We start from the raw sequence: 22,901 nt of genomic DNA on the forward strand, positions 1-22,901 counted from the left end.
CCTAATAATGTTGGAAGCATCTCTCGGACAGTCCTTTGGACAGTTTGCTGAATAACCTGTAAATTCTGCAAGTACGTAGGAAAGAGGTGGTTACGTTTCCTTTACTATTTGATTCATGCAATTTTACTTGCCCTGAACCTTTGGGTACCTGTGGGTAACTTTAAATTAGTTCCTAATTAATATTGAGTTTCTTTCCTACTAGCTTTGAGACTGTGGACACGAATGCAGGTCCAATACTAGAATGAGCAAGCTAAACCTGGAAAGAAACATATATAGCAATTTCCTAACAATTGTCAATTACTTTATTAAAGTCTATTTTAGGTATTTCTAAATGTTTATCTGAGAAAATTCCTTTCTTTTCTGTTTTTAAAATCTTTTCTAATTAATTTTGAATAAACCTTTGGCAATAAGGGTCCTAAGACCCCACTGTTTTGGGGTGGCATCAATTCATTTGAATTACTATGTTTCGATTTTGAGGTAGATTAGAAAAATATAAAACAAACAATAAGATTCAAACAATTAATGTTAACAAATATTATAACAAATGTCCTAATACAATAAAATGAGTAAAGCCTACTAGATTATTAAACAAAAATAAAATTCTAACTAATATAACAGGACCTAAAATAAAATTCTTACAGTTACAAATGTTCTTAACACGTTAATGTAATTTCACTAAATCTATGTTGACACTGTTGCTGCTTTATATTATTTACAAGTGTAACCTAATTTCTATTTCAGTCTAAGAAATGTCTCAAAGAGCATGAGTCATACATATTCAGAAAAAGTCTACAAGGCACTGGAACCCTGGTCACATTTCTACACTTTCCAGCTAGAGTTTAAGTTCTAATGATCATTGCTTTTAATTAGAATTAGGATTGGGTCCCAGCCTACAATAGGCATGGGGCATTGAGACAAGAGGAATAACGGAGACACTATACACTAAATAAAGCAACAAAAATCAGACTATTACCCCTAGTAAAGATCTTTGAGGGATAAATAAAACTCAAATATTTAGGCAAGGCATAGTAAATGGCCCTTGTGTTTATAAGAAATGAGATCAGTTTTACCTGCTGCTTGGAAGAAATATCTTAGGCTTATAAACGGTGTCCTGAGATAGGGTCCAACCTTTAATCCTTCAGTGGCAGGTCCCAGTAGGTTGGGCAAGGTCAGGTTACAAGTAGCTGGATTAGGGCTGGAAGAGACTTAACCCTCCCTCCATGGAGCAAGGGAGCAGCTTACCTTCTCATGTCCCTCTTTTTTTCTTTTTCTTTTTTTTTTTACAGCAAAGGCATGTCCCCCGGTGGGGCCGAGAAGCCTAGCAGGCCTCAGCTTAATGACCTTTCTTTCCACTCTTGAAGCAGGGCCCTGATGGAATCCTATGAAGCCCCTTTGGGGTGTTGAAGACTTTAAGGGTATATGCCAAATGCTGGTATTTTCCTGATCTCTTTTGGGCCTTATTTGCCTTTTTTATCTCCTTTCTTGGTCATTATAGACCTTAAAAGCCATGCTTAGAAGATCTTGCTGAGGGGCGTGAGAGCCCTTTTCTATGTATATAAACTCTTGGAGGAAGACAAAAGCAGTGTTATTAGTTGGATTAAATCAAGAAAAACAGGTTTTGGTGCCTCCTTTAGAATCCCAGAGTCTCTTTGCTGCTGAATAATTCAGTACATTAGTATTCAAAAGAAATTTTAACAAAAGCATGATAAAATAGATTTGCAGGAGTTCCAGGATATGACTCCCTTTTTCTTAGATTACCTAGCATTATTTAATAATATTGTTGCAAAATGATAATAAACTAAACATTACATAAAGACATTATTAATAACTCCTAATATTTAAACCAAGATTCTAATATTACAAGGCTATAAAACAGCAAAGAAAGAATTAACAAAAGGCCTTTGAAATAACATATACATTTTAACATGGAAAATACTTTATACACAATAGTGGGGGAACAATAAGTCACTATTCCTAACCCAGTAGTCGGAAAACCTATTAGTTACTAGAGCCAATTACTAACAGTACAATAACTGAGTTTTCTTTTAGGAGCCAAATTTTTAAATTTAAACTATATATGCAGGCACCTTCCCTACTGAGGCAGCGCCCACACTTGGCACTCTGTTGGAGAGCTATACCTAAGAGGGCAAAAAGGCCGATGTGGCCCACGAGCTGTTTGCGAATGGCAGTTTGCCGACCAGAGTTCTTAGGAGAGGGGGAAAGGAAGAGACATTCCATGTGTCTGTCCCTCTTTGCACAACTAGAGGGCTGACTGAATCCTAGCCTGGCCAAGCACAAGATGACAGCAACAGCGAGGCTCCGGGCTCAGTCCCAAAGCGGCACTTTCTCAGGGCTCCCATTCCTTCTCCTTTGCCCCAGATTAGGGACACGGTTGTCATGGGAGAGGTGGCATGGACGGGCTGGCGTTTGGACCTAGCATTTCCAAAAACCCAGCCGACTTCCATTCCCTTCCCCGGCAGCTATTTAGCTTTATTTCTTACAATAAAAGCAGCAAATAAAAATACAGTTTTTATAAGTTTACCTTCCTAACAGTGGGCTGCTTTAGCCTATATGAGGTTTCCAATTTTTCCTGCAATTCCCTGAAAATTCTTTTTACAATTTTTACTATTTGGCTAATGCAGTGGGTCTCCTTTATAAACTCCATGCCTTCTACGTAACTTAGAGACTTGAAGAGAACCTAACACCTCCTTGGCCCGTGGGAGAGTGTTGGAACCTTTTTCTCTAACTTTTACACTAGTGCAGGGCGACAAGCCACTATTCCCAATTTACGAAGGGCTTATTTCTAATAATTCTATTCCCTATAATCCTATTATTTATGATTCTATTACTCCTTCTGGAGCTGTAATTTAATTTAAGAAACTGCCAAGTTTCACAAGGTCCACACCTACAGTTTGTTAATTTCTAAATTCTTTTTCTCTCCTTTAAGATTTTTCTAAAGCAAGGTTCTAATTTTTAATACTATTCCTACCCTGTATTTTCCAAATGGGCAAACCTCTTTTGGTCAGTAGGTGGATATTTGAAACTAGTTTCCATTCTATATTTTTAATAATTATCTCACCCTTACTTTATTGCCTTTCCCTGTCACTCCACACACAGCAGGCTGAATCCTAACCTAACCGTGCACCTAGAGGCGGTGGAGCTCATCTCTTGGTACTTGGTTTGCTGTTCACTGTCTGCCTTCTGCTCGGGTGCAGCGCTGGTGGAGATTGGAGAGCGACGGGGAGGGGGCATGCGTACATTTGCCTCTCCTCAGCCGCATCCCCACCCGCTTGGTCTGCACACCGTGCATCCCAGCTCAGCTTTTCCTTTACTCAAACTGCCTATTTGCTAGTCTTTTGGCTCCAGAGGCTGGGGAAACACTTTCAATTTGTGGGCTCCGCTTTTCTTTCTTCCCCTTAGCTGCTTGTAACCTGGGACATTTATTTTTCCAGTGCCCCTCCTTCCTGCAATAAGCACATTGATTCTTTCCTAGCAGAATCTTACTCTTCTTTGAATTGTTCTCTTTCTCTTTTTCTTCCTCATAATCCTTTTCAAGGGTAACTATGCCCTCACGTGCCTCGGAGAACTCTCCTTCCTCCTCCGAGGGTCCCTTATCTTTAGAAGAGTTTGTCTCTTGCAGTGCTGCTACTATTGCTTGTTATTCTTTTATCCTGTTTTTGACTCAAATTTTGCATGACCAAGAAGATGTGGCACCTGCTTTGTATCAAGCATGTTTTAAGCCACTGTGGTGAATTCATTGTTAAATTTAGCCACCCATCAATGTATGGAAACTGATCGGGACAACCTGGGTTTCTAATCACTATTCCAGACTGTCCTTATTATCTGGGGGTTAAAAGTCCCGTTTGCTACTACTTATTACAAAACTGAAACTTATTTCAGGAGAATCTAAGAATTAGTGTACCACTAAAGCAAGAAAGATAAGACAGATAATTAACTAGTACCCAAAATAAGAGGGTGTTTGACTATAGAGATATTATTACACAAGACAAGGTGAAGAAGCCAACAGAAAAGAATAATTTCCTTTAGAGGAGAAATCTAACAGGGCCCCTTGTAGCCAGAGATTCTGAATCCAAGAGAAGATATGCAATGGAGCAGGGCAGAGGGGTCCAAACCGTGAAATGTCACAAGAGATCTCTCGAAGAAATAAGAAAATCTGCAGTATATACAAGTCACCATTTGAGATTGCTTTTTAGTGAGAAGCTTCCAATTTTAAAACAAAAGACCAAAGCCAGGCTTTAAAACAAGACAGTAGACATTAAATAAAGGACTTATACACACACACACTCACATACACACAGACACACACGAGCACCCTTTCATAGACGAGGGAAGGGCTCCTCCTTGAGGCCTCTCAGGTGTTTTCCTAGCCGTGTTCCTGGAACTTCGGCTTAGGCACCAGAGATTTCTTAACCAGGGATTTTAGACAGAAACATTAAAACAAAGACTGAGATATCAACAAACAGAAGTCTCCGGAAGTCCAAGGCGAGATTAATCAATCCAGGTTAGCTCAGTCTCCACTGATTCAGTGCGATGCAAGACTTGACTAATCCTGGACAGACCCAATCTCCATGATACCTTCCTAGAGCACAAATGAAGTCCCCACTAATAGTTCTCTAGAGAACCTGACGTTTCTGAAGGCCCGAGGCAGAACTGGTGGACCTGGTCCACTCAGTTCCCACTAATGTCCCTCCAGAGTATGAGCAGATATCCCCTAGAGTCCGAGGCAGGACCTAGGAACTCTCCACCAACGCCTTGGTCTTGGAGAGTGTACTGCGAACATGCTGACCACGTCTGATCTATTTTGCCGTACCCCAAAACATAAAGAAGCAAAAGCAAGAGTTCAGAGGAAAGCTAGAAAATTCAGTAAAGCAAAAAGAGTTGCTTTACCTACCTCCTTGAGTTCTCTGCTGAATAGTCCAAATTGTTGAATTTGGGAACCAGGGGTGTCTACTGGAGAACTGTCCAGTCGCACAGGAAGACCGGGAGCCCCGAAAAATGTCAGGTGGCGCTTCTCCTCAAGATTCAAGTGGGACCAGGCAGCCTCCTGGAGAGACCAGTCGATTTGAGGTGCCTCTGCCTGGTGTCATGACACACCATAGGTCCTGTGTGGGTGCCAAATGTTATAAAGTACCCAATCCACAATTCTGTGGGTTTTCATAGAGGCACCAAGTCCAAATAAGTTTTTGAAGTTTTATTAAAGGAGGAAATTTATTAAATATGCCGGCTGCATATAGCTTACATGGGGCAGTCTGAAATCGTATCTGTAATATTCTAGGGGCTGGTTGTATAGCCTTAATTATACATGGGTGAGGAAAAAGCCTGACATCACAGCATAAGCTCATAACCTTTGTTTTCACCTACACGGGTTTGGGAAAAGGATGGAGGGGGGATGGGACACAATTCATTAGCAAGTTTATAACATCTGTCTATAGGATTCATAAAAAGACGTTTCTTCACATTAAAATTTACAAGGTAACACAATGGTAAAAATGCCACTTTACATATTAAAAGACATTCCTATATTTTCTAGTGTTCATTTGCTATTCCTTTGTCCAGAAATACATACACTAACTACGTGCTTTCAGGAGGAGAGAGGTAGTTTACATGGGGACAAATGCCTGTAAATGGCCCATTAATATAAGAAAAGGTTTAATTTAATCTTTCTCTGCCTGCACCTGGCTAACTATTCACCCATTTCCCCACAGGTGTGGTGGAAGGTCAGAGAATCCGAGTCTCCTTCCCCTTGACATTTACAACACAATGCCATTGGCCATCTTGGTTTTATGCTAATCACACAAGTACAAAAGATCATTTACAAAATCTTTTTGCATGCATTGCCCAAATTAATAAAATGGTTTTTAAGCTTTCTAAAATATTAATATTAATTCTGTAACCTTTGATACCTTACAACAGAATATTCAGGCATTTTGAGGAAGGCAAAGTATTTTGAAAGAATTCAGTAAAACATACAGTGCAGACTTCTTGCTAAGCTGCTAAAATTGTCATCCTCTCTCATTCAGACTAATATATATATTAAAACCCTTATGAAACAGAGCCCTAAGCAATTTGCAAATGTATTTGATTCATTTTTTTAAGATAGAAAAGCAGCCTGACCTGTGGTGGCGCAGTGGATAAAGCGTCAACCTGGAAATGCTGAGGTCGCCGGTTCGAAACCCTGGGCTTGCCTGGTCAAGGCACATATGGGAGTTGATGCTTCCAGCTCCTCCCCCTTCTCTCTCTCTCTCTCTCTCTCTCTCATCTCTAAAAAATGAATAAATAAAATTAAAAAAAAAAAAAAAAAGAAAAGCAAATGACAACACAGTGATTTGACATCAGGGTTATTTAACCAAGGAACTTTAAAGGTGTGTCCTGAAGCCAGAAAGCTCATTCTCTTTGTCATCTTTCCCATATGTCAGGGTCCAGCCCCGGGAGGAGATCCAGGGGTCCCACAGGAATGGATGGCCTCGAACGAAACAAGTGAGAGAGCCGAATGCTTTAGCATTAACTGCCAGGCATCTCTGCCAATGGCTAGTACAGCTTTATTTTTATACACACACACTAAGTTATAATCACATGGTATACAGAATACATTGATTAATAATTGTTTTTGTTTCACTATGGTTATATATTTCTAGGCAACGGTTAGTACATTTCTATAATCAGGTGGTAAGTCATTCTAAGTACAGTTATACAATAACTTGTAAACAGCAACAATGGTTTTTATGCAAGCTTCCAAAAGGTCAGTATTGATTAATAACTCTACCTTACCTAATGGCCTATTGTCTTGTCAAATTTTATTTGTCTACTATATTCATATACTAGTTAAGTTCTAACTTTATTTTTCTCCGAGTGTTCTACCACCTGCAGGTCAGGTATGCAAGAGGAACGGAAAGGTTTTCTATTCTATTATATGAAAAGGTGAGGGAGGTAAAGTAATGGATTAAGTGAAGGCTGAAAGGTGCTTTTGTGTATAGTTACTGTTTCCTACCTATTCATACGTCACATTCTATTTTTCCTATCATGATTTATAGGAGGGAATTTTCCTACAGACTTAGCCTTTTTTTGGGGGGGGGAGGTATCATAGCCAGCCTCCTATGTCTATGGGCCCAGGCAAGGGGGTTTATAGGCTTCTCTGTGGAATTCACACCCTGTCTTATTTCCAGAAAAATCACTGCGAATCAGCAGGGAAAGCATGGTGCTATTATCCCTGTGCCATAAATGATCGTGCACACACCCAGAAAGGGGGGGATAAAAAACCAAATTAATTCAAAAAGTTAAAGGGGGAAGTATCATTGTACCTCTTCTTTGCTATGACTGTGTCACTGTGTCAACCAGCAGTTGTTGATCTTTGCTGTGACTGTGTCGACCAGCAGCTGTTGATCTTCTTTGCTGTGACTGTATCAACCAGCAGCTGTTGATCGGCTTCCGACACCCATATCTGTTACATGGTCATTTGTAAGTGGCTTTAGGAGAATTATATCAGGATTCACAAAACATTTCAAAAATGTTCTGTTTGCATCTGTGATCAGGTAGGGCAGTGGTTGGAAAAGGTTGCTTAAACCTTGACCAGATTGCTAATTTCTTATTTGACTGAAACTAATGGGAGGCATTAGTAATTTGTATTTTTCTTTCTCAGCTGTGGAAGAGAGATAGAATCCTCCCAATTTCATTATGCCAGATATCTCTTAATCGAAATCTATGATCTAGAAATCCTGTCACAATATGAAGATTACATTAGTAGGAAAAAGGGGAATAAAGTCACAAAGTAAGATTTAGACTCAGTTGAGATTAAAACGCCTGCCTCTTGTCCTCTTTTTACTACTTTACTAAATTTTATACTGACAGAAGTTATACTCACTTCATATTCTTTTCTTTTTAGCTTTAAGGTGTAATTAATAAAATTATAACATACTTAAAGTGTACAAGGTGATGGTATGGCAAATGTATGCATTTACCAAAAAAAGTGTGATACTTATTAAAAGTACAGTTGAAACAAATTAGAAATTACCAGTAGTTCTCTGCTGGTTCTCAACTGGAAATTGGTAGCTTTCCTGGAGACAGAGTTTAGAGGTTACATAAAGCCAGAGAACTGGTGTGATTATCAATTAACAAAGGGCCTCATCTTTTTATTTTTTTTATTTTTTTATGACAGAGACAGAGAGTGAGAGACAGAGACAGATAGGGACAGACAGGAAGGGAGAGAGATGAGAAGCATCTATTCTTCATTGCAGCACCTTAGTTGTTCATTGATTGCTTTCTCATATGTGCCTTGACTGAGGGGCTACAGCAGAGCGAGTGACCCCTTGCTTGAGCCAGTGACCTTGGGCTTTAAGCCAGTGATCTTGGGGTCATGCCAGCGACCATGGGGTCATGTCTATGATCCCTTGCTCAAGTCAGTGACACCGTACTCAAGCTGGTGAGCCCATGGTCAAGCCAGATGAGCCTGCGCTCAAGCTGGAGACCTTGGGGTTTCGAACTTGGGCTCTCTGCGTCCCAGTTCCATGCTCTATCCACTAAGCCACCACCTGGGCAAGCAAGCCTCATCTTTTTAAATTGTTTTATATTAAATATAATAAATATAGATGTATATGCTTATAATATATACATATACATACCTGAGAAAAGTCTATATGAAATTAAATAGTTGAATATGTATCATTTAATTTTTAATTATTTAAGTGTATAAATATTATGAAGTATAATTAATTGCCTGTTGGGTGTGCTAAGGAAAAGAATTAGATGATAACTGAATTGAGAAGTTTTGAGGGTTTTTTGTGAGGTTTTGTTTTGTTTTTGCCAGGTAAACGTGCAAATAAGCAAAGTGCTAGCATGAGAAATGAATCATTTTGTTGTTTCTTCATCTAATTCTTATTTTTTCATGAACAAAAGACAGAAGTATAAAGGGTAAAAGAAAATTTTTGCTGCCTGACCTGTAATGGCACAGTGGATAAAGCGCCAACCTCAAACACTAAGGTCTCTAGTTCAAAACCCCAGGCTTGCCTGGTCAGGGCACATAGGGGAGTTGATGCTTCCTGCTCCTCCCCCACTTCTCTCTCTTTTTCTCTGTCCCCCTCCTTCTCTCCCTCTCTCTTTTCCCCCCTCTGTAAAATGAATAAATTAAAAACAAAAAAAGTTTATGCCAAGCTCAGTAAGAAAATCAGCTTTTAAGCATACATCTCATTGAATGCCACATGAGAGTTTCAGAATAAAAATATTGATAGATGAACTTAGTATTAAAATAGCTTATACTTATTAACTATTGTCTATTATTAAAATTGGAAGAAAAATTGTTTAAATTCTCATGTATTTTTCATTAAATGAGAACTAGAACTGTTTTCAGTCACAGTTTAAACTTGGAACCTGAGATTAATCAGTGATGTAACTGAAACTGCAATGTGAAATTGAATGTTCATTGTGGCATGTTTCACCTTATAGATAAGGCCCTTGCTATCATTTTCTATGGCCAAATTTTAGAAAGAGCACTATGCTTGGTCTTCCAGAAACATTGAGCTTGTAGCACTCTATAAGAGAAATAAAGGCCAACCCAGAGTCACAGTTAGCTCATTTTACTCAACAAGGCCCCTTATTTGATCTCCTGCCCAGTTACATGCTGGGCTTTGAGTTTGAATACTGCCTCTGCTGCTTCATACCTACTGTATGGAAATGGGAAATCATTGGGACTTTTTTGTTTTTTTAAGTGTTGAAAAAATTTTTTAACATTCAGTTAAAAAGCTTTACACCTGGGTGCACCAAGACATAGGAGTGCTGCTTATTAAAGAAGTTACCCTTTAGGGTTTGGTTCTTTGATATTTTTTTGTTAATCACCTTACAAATTCATGAGCTTTCTATAGGGCTAGTAATATGCAATTTTCTCTTTTCTCACAAAAGCGGTTCTCAATAACATTCAAAGCAGTCAGGGCAACCTGACAGTTCATGAAATTGCCAAGCCTCAATTCTATCAGTCCCACTGAGTTCTCTCACCAGGTTTTCCTTCTCAGAAGCTTCTCTGCTGTCTGGAGGAGTGAAGCATGCTGTCAAGGATGATGTTTGGAGACAGTCATCCCACTGCAGTGAATGGGAATGTGCTTGAAACCACTTGCACATGCATATTTGAGCATAGTGAATGCTGATCGCTCTTCCCTTCATACTACCTTTGACCTAGCACTGCCCATGCTGTTCCTCAGCTTGTCGTCTCAAGATTGGTTATAATGACATTTACTGATCACTTATGTGTTATATATTGTGCTAGTTAGTGGTGGAGCTGAGGGCTAAACCCACACCAGAGTCCTGGCCAGTGACTACCTCCTCACACACCATGTTCAGCGTTCATCCTGGTGCTGTAGACATTCCTGGTGGGCTGAAATAGAAACATTACTTCCTGCCTGACCAGGTGGTGGTGCAGTGGATAGAGTGTCGGACTGGGATGTGGAGGACCAAGGTTCGAGACCCCAAGGTCGCCAGCTGGAGCCCAAGGTCGCTGGTTTGAGCAAGGGGTCACTCACTTTGCTGTAGCCCCCGGTTAAGGCACATATGAGAAAGCAATCAGTGAACAACTAAGGAACCGCAACAAAGAATTGATGCTTCTCATATCTACCCCTTCCTGTCTTTCTGTCCTTCTCTCTGACTCTTCCTGTCTCTGCCACACACACACACACACACACACACACACACACACACACACACATTACCTCCTATACCCATCACTTTAGATAGAAAAGCTCCTATGATGGTGTTAGTGTTTTTACTTTTTACATTGAGAAGCTACAGGCCACACAGATATGCTTGAAAAACATTGGTTTTTGGACTTGGCTGTCATCTATCTGACTGTTGAAAAATGGCAAGGCAAATTAGCTCTGGAGTCTTTTTGGACGGAACAAGGTCAGAGGAAGGCATGGATAATGTAGAGGTTATTTGGAAGTGAGTCAGGGTGAAGGAATATGAAACTGAAAACAAGCTGTTCTCAACAACTAAGTGATGGACACCATATATTAGCCCCTTCTTTCCTTTCAGTATGACCCTGCCACAGCATAGCTCTTTTATATTACTTACTGACCTGCTGAAAACATTAGGTAATCTGTAACTAAATCTTAACATGTCTCCTCTGCTCACTTCTCTCTTTCTTGGTGCCTAATGCATTTATTTAGAGTCAAGGAAGCTCTCTCTGCTATTGCGGTAACCCAAGAAGTAACAGAAATAGACCTATTTTTACAGTCTAGAATTGTTAGTCTTCTGCTTTAAATGTCTGTGTAGTGTTCTGCAGGGTTTGGCTAATGAAGATTAGGAGTTTTTTCTACCGCTGATTGAGAATTAGATACAAAGTTCATTTTTTTTTCAAAGCAGTATTCACTAATTAGGACCAATTAACCAAAAGTAGGTCTGAGCTAGGATATAATTTGAATTAGAAAATATTTCAAAGAAATGCAAGTATTTTAATTGCTCTTATAATAATTATTACAGTTAAGCTTATAGTGTCTTTAGAAGAAGTGCTTTAATATTCATACAAGAATAATTCTTAATTTATTATAAACAAATTGATGTTTATAATATTGGAAATTTATGATTATTTTAAAACAAATATTTTCTTTGTCATATTTTTTGTGTTTTGCTTAAAGTTTTTATGTAGAGATAATTCTTCCAGTGTGAGCCTAAAGTATTATTTTGTACTATCATAACATTCAAGTTAGGTATGAATGTTTGAAGTTTTATTCTTCACATTGTTATATTTAAATCTCAATCAGCATTTGTCATAACAGAAAGTGTTCTGGTTTGTATTAAGTGGGATAAAAAAAATAAACATAGCCCTGGCCGGTTGGCTCAGTGGTAGAGCGTCAGACTGGCATGCAGGAGTCCCAGGTTCGATTCCCGGCCAGGGCACACAGAAGAAGCACCCACCTGCTTCTCCCCCTCTCCCCCTCTCCTTCCTCTCTGTCTCTCTCTTCCCTTCCCACAGTGGAGGCTCCATTGGAGCAAAGATGGCCCGAGCGCTGAGGATGGCTCTGTGACCTCTGCCTCAGGTGCTAGAATGGCTCTGGATGCAACAGAGCGACGCCTCAGAGGGGCAGAGCATCGCCTCCTGGTGGGCGTGCCGGGTGGATCCCGGTCGGGTGCATGCGGGAGTCTGTCTGACTGCCTCCCCATTTCCAGCTTCAGAAAAATGAAAATAAATAAATAAATAAATAAATAAAATAAAATAATAAAATAAATAAACATGGACATGCACATTAGGTTTTTTTGCTTAAGTGGCCCTTAGTATCTAGTCCAATGTCTTTAATTTTAAATGAAGAAACTTGAGATGTGGACAGATTGTGTTTTCCAAAAAGCATGTAACTTATTAGAGACAGAGTAGAAACTAGAAATTTGGTCTTTCTAATTCTCAATCAGATGTGGAAATTGTTCAGTCTAGAAAAGGAAAGACATCTCAGACAAGACTTGATTATTGTCACTAAGTATATGAATGGTACCCTCCTCCTGCTCCCACATGTGGTAAAAGTTGTTGTATAGTTATAGTTAAAAATAACTATCACCCAGGGACCAACAAGAAAGAACTGGCTTACCTTGGCCAAAGACTTAACAGTTAGTGTCTTTACTCCTAAAGAATAAGTAACTTTTTAAATTTTTTTCCCAGAGACAGAGAGTCAGAGAGAGGGATAGATAGGAACAGACAGACAGGAACAGAGAGAGGTGAGAAGCATCAATCATTAGTTTTTCGTTGTGGTACTTTAGTTGTTAATTGATTGCTTTCTCATATGTGCTTTGACCAGGGGGCTACAGCAGACCGAGTGACCCCTTGCTTGGACCTTAGGTCCAAGCTGCTGAGCCTTGCTCAAACCAGATGAGCCCGCACTCAAGCTGGTGACCTCGGGACCTCTAACCTGGGTCCTCCATATCCCAGTCTGATACTCTATCCACTGTGCCACCACCTGCTCAGGCAAATAAGTAACTCTTGACTGCATTAATTTAAATGGTAAAGGACTTGATCAAATATGGTTTTAAGATCCCTTTTAATATTATACTCTGTAGCTTAATGATTTTTAAGGATAAAAATATGATAATGGAGATACTAATACTAAAACTAAGTTTTGTCTTATTTAAATTTCTATTTAGAAGAGTATGACTGTTACTGCTACCAGAAAAATTAGCCCAGATTAAATATTTTAATCTCATCATTTGTGTGTATGCTTTTGGGAGAGTACCTTCTGTCTCCCTTTTGTATATCTGGTTAGACAACTGTTCCAGTTTGCTTAAAGATTACTAAACTAATTTATTTTGTTTTGTTTTTATTTATTTTAGTGAGTAGAAACAGAGAAGGTGGGGGAGGAGCAGGAAGCATCAACTCCCATATGAGAGAGAGAGAGAGAGAGAGAGAGAGAGAGAGAGAGAGAGAAGGTGGGGAAGGAGCAGGAAGGCACTTAACGAGTTTCAAACTGGCAACCTCAGCATTCCAGGTGGACGTTTTATCCACTGCACCACCACAGGTCAGGCCTCTAATTTATTTATCTTTTTAAATCCAGCTTTGGCAAATGCAACATTATGTATTCTTGAACCTGTTATGTCTGTGGAGATTATGGCCCCAAATGAATTTCAGGGAGCAGTGATTGCAGGAATTAACCGACGCCATGGGGTAATCAAAGGACAAGACGGAATTGAGGACTATTTTACACTGTATGCTGATGTAAGTACTGTTGGTCACTGCCAGTCTTGCTTTTATTTATTTTTTTTTAAAGAGAGAGAGACAGAGAGAGGAACAGATAGGGACAGACAGGAAGGGAGAGAGATGAGAAGCATCAGTTCTTCATTGCAGCACCTTAGTTGTTCATTGATTGCTTTCTCATATGTGCCTTCACTGGGGGGCTCCAGTAGAGCGAGTGACCCCTTGCTCAAACCAGCAACTTTTGGGCTCAAGCCAGTGACCATGGAGTCATGTCTATGATTCCACACTCAAGTCAGCAACCCTGCACTCAAGCTGGTGAGCTCACGCTCAAGCTAGATAAGTCTGCTCTCAAGCTGGTGACCTCGGGGTCTCGAACCTGGGTTCTCTGCATCCCAGGCCAATGCTCTATCCACTGTGCCACTGCCTGGTCAGGCCAGTCTTGCTTCTATTAACTACATCAGGAAATTAAGAGTTAGCTTTTGTTTTGAGAGATTGTAGAGTGAATTGACACATTTCCCTGGTTATTTGAATGTTGAATTTGTGGCTTATATATGTGGTAATTTCTATAATTTGATGTTAAAGCAACTTTTTTTTTTAAGCGAGATAGACAGGAAGGGAGAGAGATGAGAAGCATCAACTTGTAGTTGCAGCACTTTAGTTGTTCATTGATTGCTCCTCATATGTGCCTCGACCAGGGGGCTCCAGCTGAGTCAGTGACCCCTTGCTCAAACCAGCATCCTTGGACTCAAGCCAGCAACCTTTGGGTGCAAGTCAGCCACCATGGGATCATCTTGGTGATCCCATGCTAATGCTGGCAACCCTAAACTCAAGCTGACAAGCATGTTCTCAAGCCAGATAAGCTTGTGCTCAAGGTTGCAATGACCCTGGAATTTTGAACCTAGGACCTCAGTGTCCCAGGTCAATTGTTCTATTCACTGTGCTACCACCAGTCAGGCAGTGAGCAACTCTTAAATGCAAAAGCTAAAAATAAGTTTTATTTCATGTAGGCCTTTTGTGGATGTCATTTGCCTAGATAATTAGTTACCTTTCTTTCTCATTATAGCTTTATTTGCATAGCTGCTTTATTATGTTATGTCATATTTATTGGGATGATATTTAATTCCCTTACTTGTACCTTACTTGACTTCAATCTCCTGGGAGAAAGTTTTTACCACATTCTGTAAGGCTTCTTAGAAGATGCTACTATAAGCATATCATTGAGGTGTCCAAAGGAAAGTTGCGTTAATATTTTCACAGAAACACTTTTGAATGCTGTGCTCAGTGGTGAGAGAGTAGAGATTGTTTCAGTTTGTGGGCTCTGCATATTTGTAGCTGCCTTCTTGTAGGAGTATAAATGTTTCTTTCTTGTGGACCTATGAGGAGGGAGGGCTGTCAGTGATGACCACTGTGAAACTGGAAGATTGGGTTTCTAGTTGTGATGTCAAATTATTTTCAAATAAGATTTCCACTTGCAGTAAAACAAAAATGTTTCTCTTTGGCTTCTAGTTCTTTTAAACCAACAACAGTTAGTAGAAACCTGAGTCTAAAGCAGGGGTCCCCAAACTACGGCCCGCGGGCCGCATGCGGCCCCAAGACCATTTATCCGGCCCTCACCGCATTTCCGGAAGGGGCACCTCTTTCATTGGTGGTCAGTGAGAGGAGCATAGTTCCCATTGAAATACTGGTCAGTTTGTTGATTTAAATTTACTTGTTCTTTATTTTAAATATCGTATTTGTTCCCGTTTTGTTTTTTTACTTTAAAATAAGATACGTGCAGTGTGCATAGGGATCTGTTCACAGTTTTTTTATAGTGTGACCCTCCAACGGTCTGAGGGACAGTGAACTAGCCCCCTGTGTAAAAAGTTTGGGGACCCCTGGTCTAAAGGAATCAAATGGCTAAGCCATCTCAGTACTTTTCTCAAATATTTTTCAATAAGCAGGGCTGACTAGCTCCTGTGTTTGTCTCCAGGTCCCTCTAAATGACATGTTTGGTTATGCCACTGAACTTCGGTCATGCACAGAGGTAAGCGAGCTTTTCAGTTTGACTTTAGTACCCTACAAAACGATCAGATTTGTGACATCTTGTTTTTGCATTACTTTACTCGATTGTTATAAACAACTTTTATATTTTTTAAATCTCTGCTTTTTTTTAACTCCCAGGGGAAGGGAGAGTACACAATGGAGTACTGCCGGTATCAGCCATGTTCACCATCCACACAAGAGGACCTCATTAATAAGTATTTGGAAGCTACAGGTCAACTTCCTGTCAAAAAAGGGAAAGCCAAAAACTAAACTTGCCTCCCTTACATTGACTAACTTTAACTGAATCTGCAAGATTTAGATATTTTAATGGCTTCAAGTGGAATGAATTCAGGCAGAAACAAGAAATTTTAGAAGCCTTTTCTGTTATATTCAAGAGCTCCTATCATATCAAAATTAATTCTCTGTGTATCTCGACTGTTGACTGGTTTTATAGTTCACTGAAAAACCTCAAATTAAATGTGATTATTACTGAAATGTATTTAATATTTATTTTAGGGGAAGAAACATATCAGTTACACTTCTAAGCTTAGAATGTATGTAACCTTCCTTTCCAAATTTTTATCATAGAATGTTTCACATGAAAAGCTGAAAGAACAGTACAAAGAACAGACATACCATACCTTCCATTAGACTCAGCAGTGAACAGCATTGTTAACAATTTGTTAGATGACTTGTTTTGTAATATTTGGTTTATCAGTTTGTCTATTTTCTATTTGTCTTAAACTTTTATATTTTTAATTTTTTTAATTATTGTTTTGCTGAACACTTGAAAGTGAATTGCACATATGACAGTTCTTAGAGTGCGATCTTTTAATAGGCAGGCTTTGTTTTGTTTGTTTAAGAGTGTATTCCATATGATCTTGTGGACCTGTGAGGAAAAAACAGGCCCTTGCATATGTAGTTATTGTTTATGTTCATCTTAAGGTTTCTGCAGCTCTAATTAATAAAATAGAATTTTCAGAGTTCCTTCCTCGTCAGCTTCATTTACCTTCTAAATGCTTATTGAATTTGAGTCTGTTGGAATTTATCATATGTATTCACTGAGATTGGGAAAGAACAATTTTAAGCTTGTGTTTCAGATTAGACTTCCTTGGCAGTTCTACCATATTCAGAATTGCTTTATTCAGAAATCATCTGATGCGACAGACGCATCCCAGTTCTTTCCCTTAATGAGTAATAGAAATAAAATAACTTGTAAATTTTTTTGTTTTTCTTGATTTATAGATTTGGCTTTATAATTTAAGATTTCTAGAAAATGATTTTTAAAAATATTGAACATGTTTTCAAGGCATTTTCTTTAAATGCATTGCCTGATTTAGTTTCTGCTCCCCCATGAAAGTAGATGCTATTGTGTTCGTCCTGTAATAGAGGAAGCAAAAGCAGAGAAGGTCAACCACTCAGCAAGACCATGAGGCTCATTCAGTTTTCTGTTGGTAATTTAAATGGATGATCCGTTATCTCAAGTGCATCTTCCCTGTGAACATGGCTGTGGCTGCAACCCCATTGAGCCTGAACAGTGCTGTTACACTGGCATACATGAGGGTTCATGTTACTCAAAATGACATAGAATACTGTCCCGAGAGAAAATACTTTCTTAGAACTTAGCTTCGTTCCTCTGGCTATTGCCAGCAGTCAGAAAAATTAGAACTGAGATAGACAATGGTTGATGTTTTTAAGTTGTTAAAATATTTTGGTTATATAATATCAGAAAAGAGTATAGTTATCTAATCCAACAACATTTCATAGGCTACAACACAGCCCGGCTAGCTGGCAGGAGTAATGAAGAAGATGACATATCTAGGACCAGAACCCAACGCCTTGCCAACTCATTAGTTTGGTTTTAGTTGGGAAGGACCAAATACCAGCCGAAGTCTGTAGCAAGAAAGAAATTGAGATTATTCGTAAATGAGGATTTTTTAAAAATATTACTGTTGTGAATGATAACTGTTGGCTTATTTGAAAAAGACGGTATCACTTGTGTTGGAGAATGGGAGCAGCACTAAGCAGTATTGTCCTATTCTCATTCCTGCCCACACTTCAGCAATCACCTGGGGAGCTTTAAAAGGAACACCCCAGCCAACCCTAGACAGTCTGATTCTCTGGATCAAGATCAAAAGTTTTCCACGTGTCTGACCCGTGGTGGCGCAGTGGATAAAGCATCATCCTGAAATGCTGAGGTTGCCAGTTTTAAACCCAACTTGACTGGTCAAGGCACATATGAGAAGCAATTGCTATGAGTTGATGCTTCCCACCCCTTCCCCCTCACCTTTCTCTCTATCTCTTTCCCCTCTCTAAAGTCAACAAATAAAATCTTTAAAAAAACCAAAATAGTTTTCCACGCAATTATAATAAGCATATAAAGTTTGGGCTAGTGCTTCTGAGTTTGGTAACTTTACCTTTAAAGAAATACAATTTTCTATTATTTCCTCCTTGCTCACTGTCAGATTGTTTAGCTGTAAAATCACTAAAATTTAATCCATTCTGAAGTTTTAATATTTTCAAAATATGATGAGTCTTAAAATTGATGCCAATGAAACTAGGCAGCCACCAGGTAGTAGTAAAATGTGACAGAAAGGAATACATTTCTTTGTACAAGACAGCTCTTGGCATTGCTAAAACTATAAATTGTTGAATTAGATCTTTAATTGATGCTTCCAGTGTCTTCAAATAAATAACTCTGTATTATATCACTGAAATAGGTAATTATATTCAAGACAATCTATTGTGAGTATTCATTCAACTAAGTGCCAGGCAGCATGCTAGGTGACTGTAATACTTTGAAAGCCAGGAAAGGTCACACTACAGGTTCTAAGCTGAGAAAAATTGGTGTAATCAACTCGTGTCATGAAGGACTGTCATTCAATGGCAAATATAGACACTTCCAACTGACTTTTTGACTTCTGATAATTCATAAGTCAGGTAGGAAAAAATGAACTGTGAGTAAAGTCAAAAGGAATGTAAACAAAATCCTGGTCCTTTTGGGTATATCTTAGTATTCCGCACGAGGCTGGGAAAATGACTGTGATGACACATTGGCTCAGAGTGAGTCAGGATTTTGGCTTAATGACAAGAGAACTTAGGGAATTCATAAAGTTTTTCATGTTATGTCAAGGCAGGTGAAGTAATTTTTCTATGCTGTAAGCTAGCAAAAACAGTATTATAAAATCAAATTAGCACTTGTAGAGTTTGTGCTGGGAAAGATATTCTAACGGTGTTAACAGAAACTTTTAGTAGGTTTAACTTTTGTGGGTTTTTGAATTTATAAATTAATTGTTTTATAATTTATAAATGATAAATTGTGTTTGTGTGTGTCTGTGTAGAATTCTCCTTCATAATCCATTATTCTGAAGGAAATCTGTTAAAGGCTTGCCTTAGAGCTCTTACCTGATTGAATTGTGGTTGTGCTTGAGTCTAAGTGTACCAAGTCTCTAAGAGGTGAGACTCTGGAAAGCTGAAACCCTTTCTAGCCCTTAATGTGACACTATAAGAGTGATTAAAGGGCACAGGACACTGAATATGCCATTACAATGCTCTTGACACCTTTTTTTAAAGATTATTTAGGGAACTTCAGTTAGAGGAGTTTACCCTTTGGTTTTGGCATGCTTTAATATTGTAGATTGGTAGTTTAGAAGTATTTTTTCTGCATTATGACACAGGTTGGAGGTCTAATGCTTTCTTGAAATGATTGTTGCCAGTGCTTCAGAATACTTACCATTCTTTAAATCAAGTGGATGTTGGGAAGATGAATTGAATGTAAAGGGTTGGGTTTTTGTTTGTTTTGGTTTTTCCTGTTTTCTTTCTTTTTTTAGAGAGAGACAAAGAGACAGGAACATTGAGCTGTTCCTGTATGTGCCCTGACCGGGGATCAAACCAGCAACCTCTGGAGCTTCAGGACAATGCTCCAGTCAACTGAGCTATCCAGCCAAGACTTAACTTTTTATTTATTGATTTTTAGAGAGACAGGGGAGGGGAAAGGGAAGCATTCATTTGTTGTTCCACTCAGTCATGCACTCATTGGTTACTTTCCCGTGTGTGCCCAGGGATCTAACCCGCAACCTTGTTGTTTCGGGACGACCCTCAAATGAACTGACTGAGCTAACTGGCCATGGCTAAGGGGTTGGAGTTCTAAACAGAAAAATATATAAACTAGATCTATTAAAACTTAATAGTATCATCTATCTTTTATTTTGTTAGAATCTTCATCTTTAAATTTTTTCTCTTTGTAAATTTTTCCAATTTTTTAATAGTGCAGACTTAATGTTGTTGTTTTTTTGAGGGGATATTAAAGTGAAATAAGGAAGGGCCTAGGATTAAAGCAGCAGCAGGAGAGGCTGGGTGGGGCCACTTTGGAAGCCTTTGCTGGAGGGCGAGAAGAACAAGGGCCGTGGAGACAGGTTCAGGGGTGAGCCCAGGATGAGCTGCGCTGCCCACAGCTCTCCTGGCTGCCAGTTTCTTGGAGTCCATTAGAGTTTAGGAGGAAGTGGCAAGGAACTGCACCTGGAGGGACAGAAAGGGAAAGGAACGGTGTGGCTGTGCTCCAAGGGAGAGTGCTTGGAATAGTTTAAAGCTAACCAGTTTACTAGCCAAGGAACCTGGCTAAGGGTTCTTTACATGCCGACGTAAGTGTTCCATTAAATGATAACTCATTTTGAGAGGCAAACGATGGTCACATTTCCTGGATCAATTCTGTCCGCCTTGGGGAGGTAATCCACTGAATCAGACTATGGGTTGTATTGTGTCTGCTTTTGTAAATTACTTAGACCAACACTGGGTCCAAATTGTCCTTAAAAGTGGAAATTGTAAATTCTTGATATACTTTCAATTATATCACTGTTCTATTTAATACATGTTTGCAGACACTTTATCTATAAGACACTATTTTTTATTTGTAAAATATGAATTAAATAATATTAAGAATTCATTTAATCCCATCTTTGCACAAAATTTGCCTACATAGACAAATCTCTACAAACACATTTAACACATTATATTTAGAAATGTAAAAATTTATTTAAAAGCTATCAAACTATAAAAGAATACTTGCTTGAAGTCATGAAAATAGTAAAATTCCTGTTACACAGATAATATTTTTCCTACAATTTGTTCTCATCTAAATATATTATCTTGGCCCTGGCCAGTTGGCTCAGTGGTAGAGCGTTGGCCTGGCGTGCGAGTGTCCTGGGTTCGATTCCAGGCCAGGGCACACAGGAGAAGCGCCCATCTGCTTCTCCACCCCTCCCCTCTCCTTCCTCTCTGTCTCTCTCTTCCCCTCCTGCAGCCAAGGCTCCATTGGAGCAAAGTTGGCCCCGGGCGCTGAGGATGCCTCTGTGGCCTCTGCCTCAGGTGCTAGAATGGCTCTGATTGCAGCAGAGCGATGCCCCAGATGGGCAGAGCATCGCCCCCTGGTGGGTGCGCCAGGTGGATCCCGGTCGGGCGCATGCGGGAGTCTGACTGCCTCCCCATTTCCAACCTCAGAAAAATACAAAAAAAAAAAATAATAATAATAATAAAAATATATATATATTATCTTTTATAAACTCCAACCTCTTTTCATTTCTGAGCATCACAGACTTGCCTGAATTGCTAGAATGCCTTATATCTTAGCTATTTTACTAAATAATGATTTAGGCTATTTGGTACAGTCATTTTGCTTAGAATTTGGGATGAGCAGATCTTTTTCTTTCTTTTCAGAAATTACTAAGTTATGTTGGTGCCACAGCTGATCCTTCTTCAGTTCCAGAGGCTTCTTCTGGTGCCTGGGGCCCTTGACAGTGGTACTTCACTTTAAGTGGTTTGCCAGGGTGCCAGACCAAGTGAACACGACAGGGGATGATTTCCTAGGAAATAAGAGTTCTAAACATTATGATCTGCAAAGACTTCTGGTAAAAAACCAATCTAGATATAATTTTGTGTTTTACCTGTGTCGAGAATTCATGAAGTAGAACAATATAATCAAAATCAATTGCATCCTCATTTGTTCTCTAGAGGAAGGAAAAAAGAGTTAGGTAGGTTTATACTAGGTCAGAATTCAGAAAACTTATCTTAAATTGGACAGATGCCTTGAATCTCCTCACTCTTAGATTTTAACCTCATTTCCTTTTGGCAAGATCCTGCATCGTGATACAGAAGTCATGGATTATTATTGTTTGATTACTGATTGATCTGAAAATCTAGCTGAACATCTTTCTACCACTTTCTAATATTTACGGGCTTTCATGGGGGCTAAGTTGGTGGGGGTGGGGAGACTCTTTGACAACCTTAGGAATCTAGATACTGTCCATACACCTCAAGCTGATGTGTTAGCTCCACTGTGCCAGGCAGTAAGGTGAGGGGGTGGGGCCACTGGCACGTCTGAGATGACACCTAGGCCAGGTTCTGTGCTGGGTGCCTCATTCAGTTTTTCATGTAATTCTAAATGCCTTACAAGAGTATGTATCGTGAGCTGGTTTCTAGAAGAGGTAACAAAGTGACAGCTAGTAAGTGACGGATCAGGACTCGAACCCAGGTCTGTGGGCTGCACTACCCACGTGCCTCCAGAGCCAGCATGGTGTGCTCACAAGTGCAGGCCATTCACCTCGCCTCCCCGAGCCACTGACTTTCTATAAGTTACTAGTGACTGAACTTCCTGTTTTGTTTTTGACACTTCCTGGGGGTTTTTTGAGGGCAGGGGTGGTTGCTAGGATGCTTTATCTCTTTCTAATAAAAAGGGAGGAGAACTAAAAAACATTAATTCAACGTAGATTCTAATTTTAATCTAGGTTTTTTTGGGTTTTTTTTTGTATTTTTCTGAAGCTGGAAACGAGGAGGCAGTCAGACAGACTCCCGCATGCGCCCGACTGGGATCCATTTGGTATGCCCACCAGGGGGCGATGCTTCCCCCATCTGGGGCGTCGCTCTGTTGCAACCAGAGCCATCCTCAGCGCGCAGGCCAACTTTGCTTCAATGGAGCCTTGCCTGCGGGAGGGGAAGAGAGAGACAGAGAGGAAGGGGAGGGGAAGGGGTGGAGAAGCAGATGGACGCTTCTCCTGTGTGCCCTGGCCGGGAATCGAACCCGGGACTCCTGCACGCCAGGCCGACGCTCTACCACTGAGCCAGGGCCTAATCTACTAGGTTTTTATTGAGACTATTAAAAAATATAAAAAAACAAAGACAAACAGAGGACTTGATAGTAAGTTTTCTTAAAATG

General features: G+C 39.6%; 2 protein-coding genes across 3 annotated transcripts in view; one reads left to right on the plus strand and one right to left on the minus strand.

Annotated features, from left to right (window-relative positions):
- GFM1 (G elongation factor mitochondrial 1) overlaps positions 1-16,681 on the plus strand; it is a 59,850-nt gene extending 43,169 nt beyond the window's left edge. The window contains exons 16-18 of the mRNA XM_066259036.1: positions 13,533-13,693; positions 15,642-15,695; positions 15,833-16,681. Coding sequence (XP_066115133.1) covers positions 13,533-13,693; positions 15,642-15,695; positions 15,833-15,964 — 347 coding nt within the window. The 3' untranslated portion in view covers positions 15,965-16,681. The remainder of the gene's footprint in view (positions 1-13,532; positions 13,694-15,641; positions 15,696-15,832) is intronic.
- A 3,052-nt stretch (positions 16,682-19,733) lies between these two features.
- The window catches only part of RARRES1 (retinoic acid receptor responder 1), a 59,888-nt gene continuing 56,720 nt past the window's right edge, over positions 19,734-22,901 (minus strand). The window contains exons 5-7 of one of the 2 annotated variants that reach the window (XM_066259041.1): positions 21,634-21,696; positions 21,414-21,552; positions 19,734-20,212 (exon numbers count right to left, since the gene is read on the minus strand). In XM_066259041.1, the coding sequence (XP_066115138.1) occupies positions 21,418-21,552; positions 21,634-21,696 (198 nt within the window). In that variant the 3' untranslated portion in view covers positions 19,734-20,212; positions 21,414-21,417. Of the gene's footprint in view, positions 20,213-21,372; positions 21,553-21,633; positions 21,697-22,901 lie in introns of those variants that run through there. The other variant, XM_066259040.1, reaches the window with a different exon arrangement.

This window comes from Saccopteryx bilineata, chromosome 2 (assembly GCF_036850765.1).
Source record: "Saccopteryx bilineata isolate mSacBil1 chromosome 2, mSacBil1_pri_phased_curated, whole genome shotgun sequence".
In the NCBI taxonomy this organism is placed as follows: domain Eukaryota; kingdom Metazoa; phylum Chordata; class Mammalia; order Chiroptera; family Emballonuridae; genus Saccopteryx; species Saccopteryx bilineata.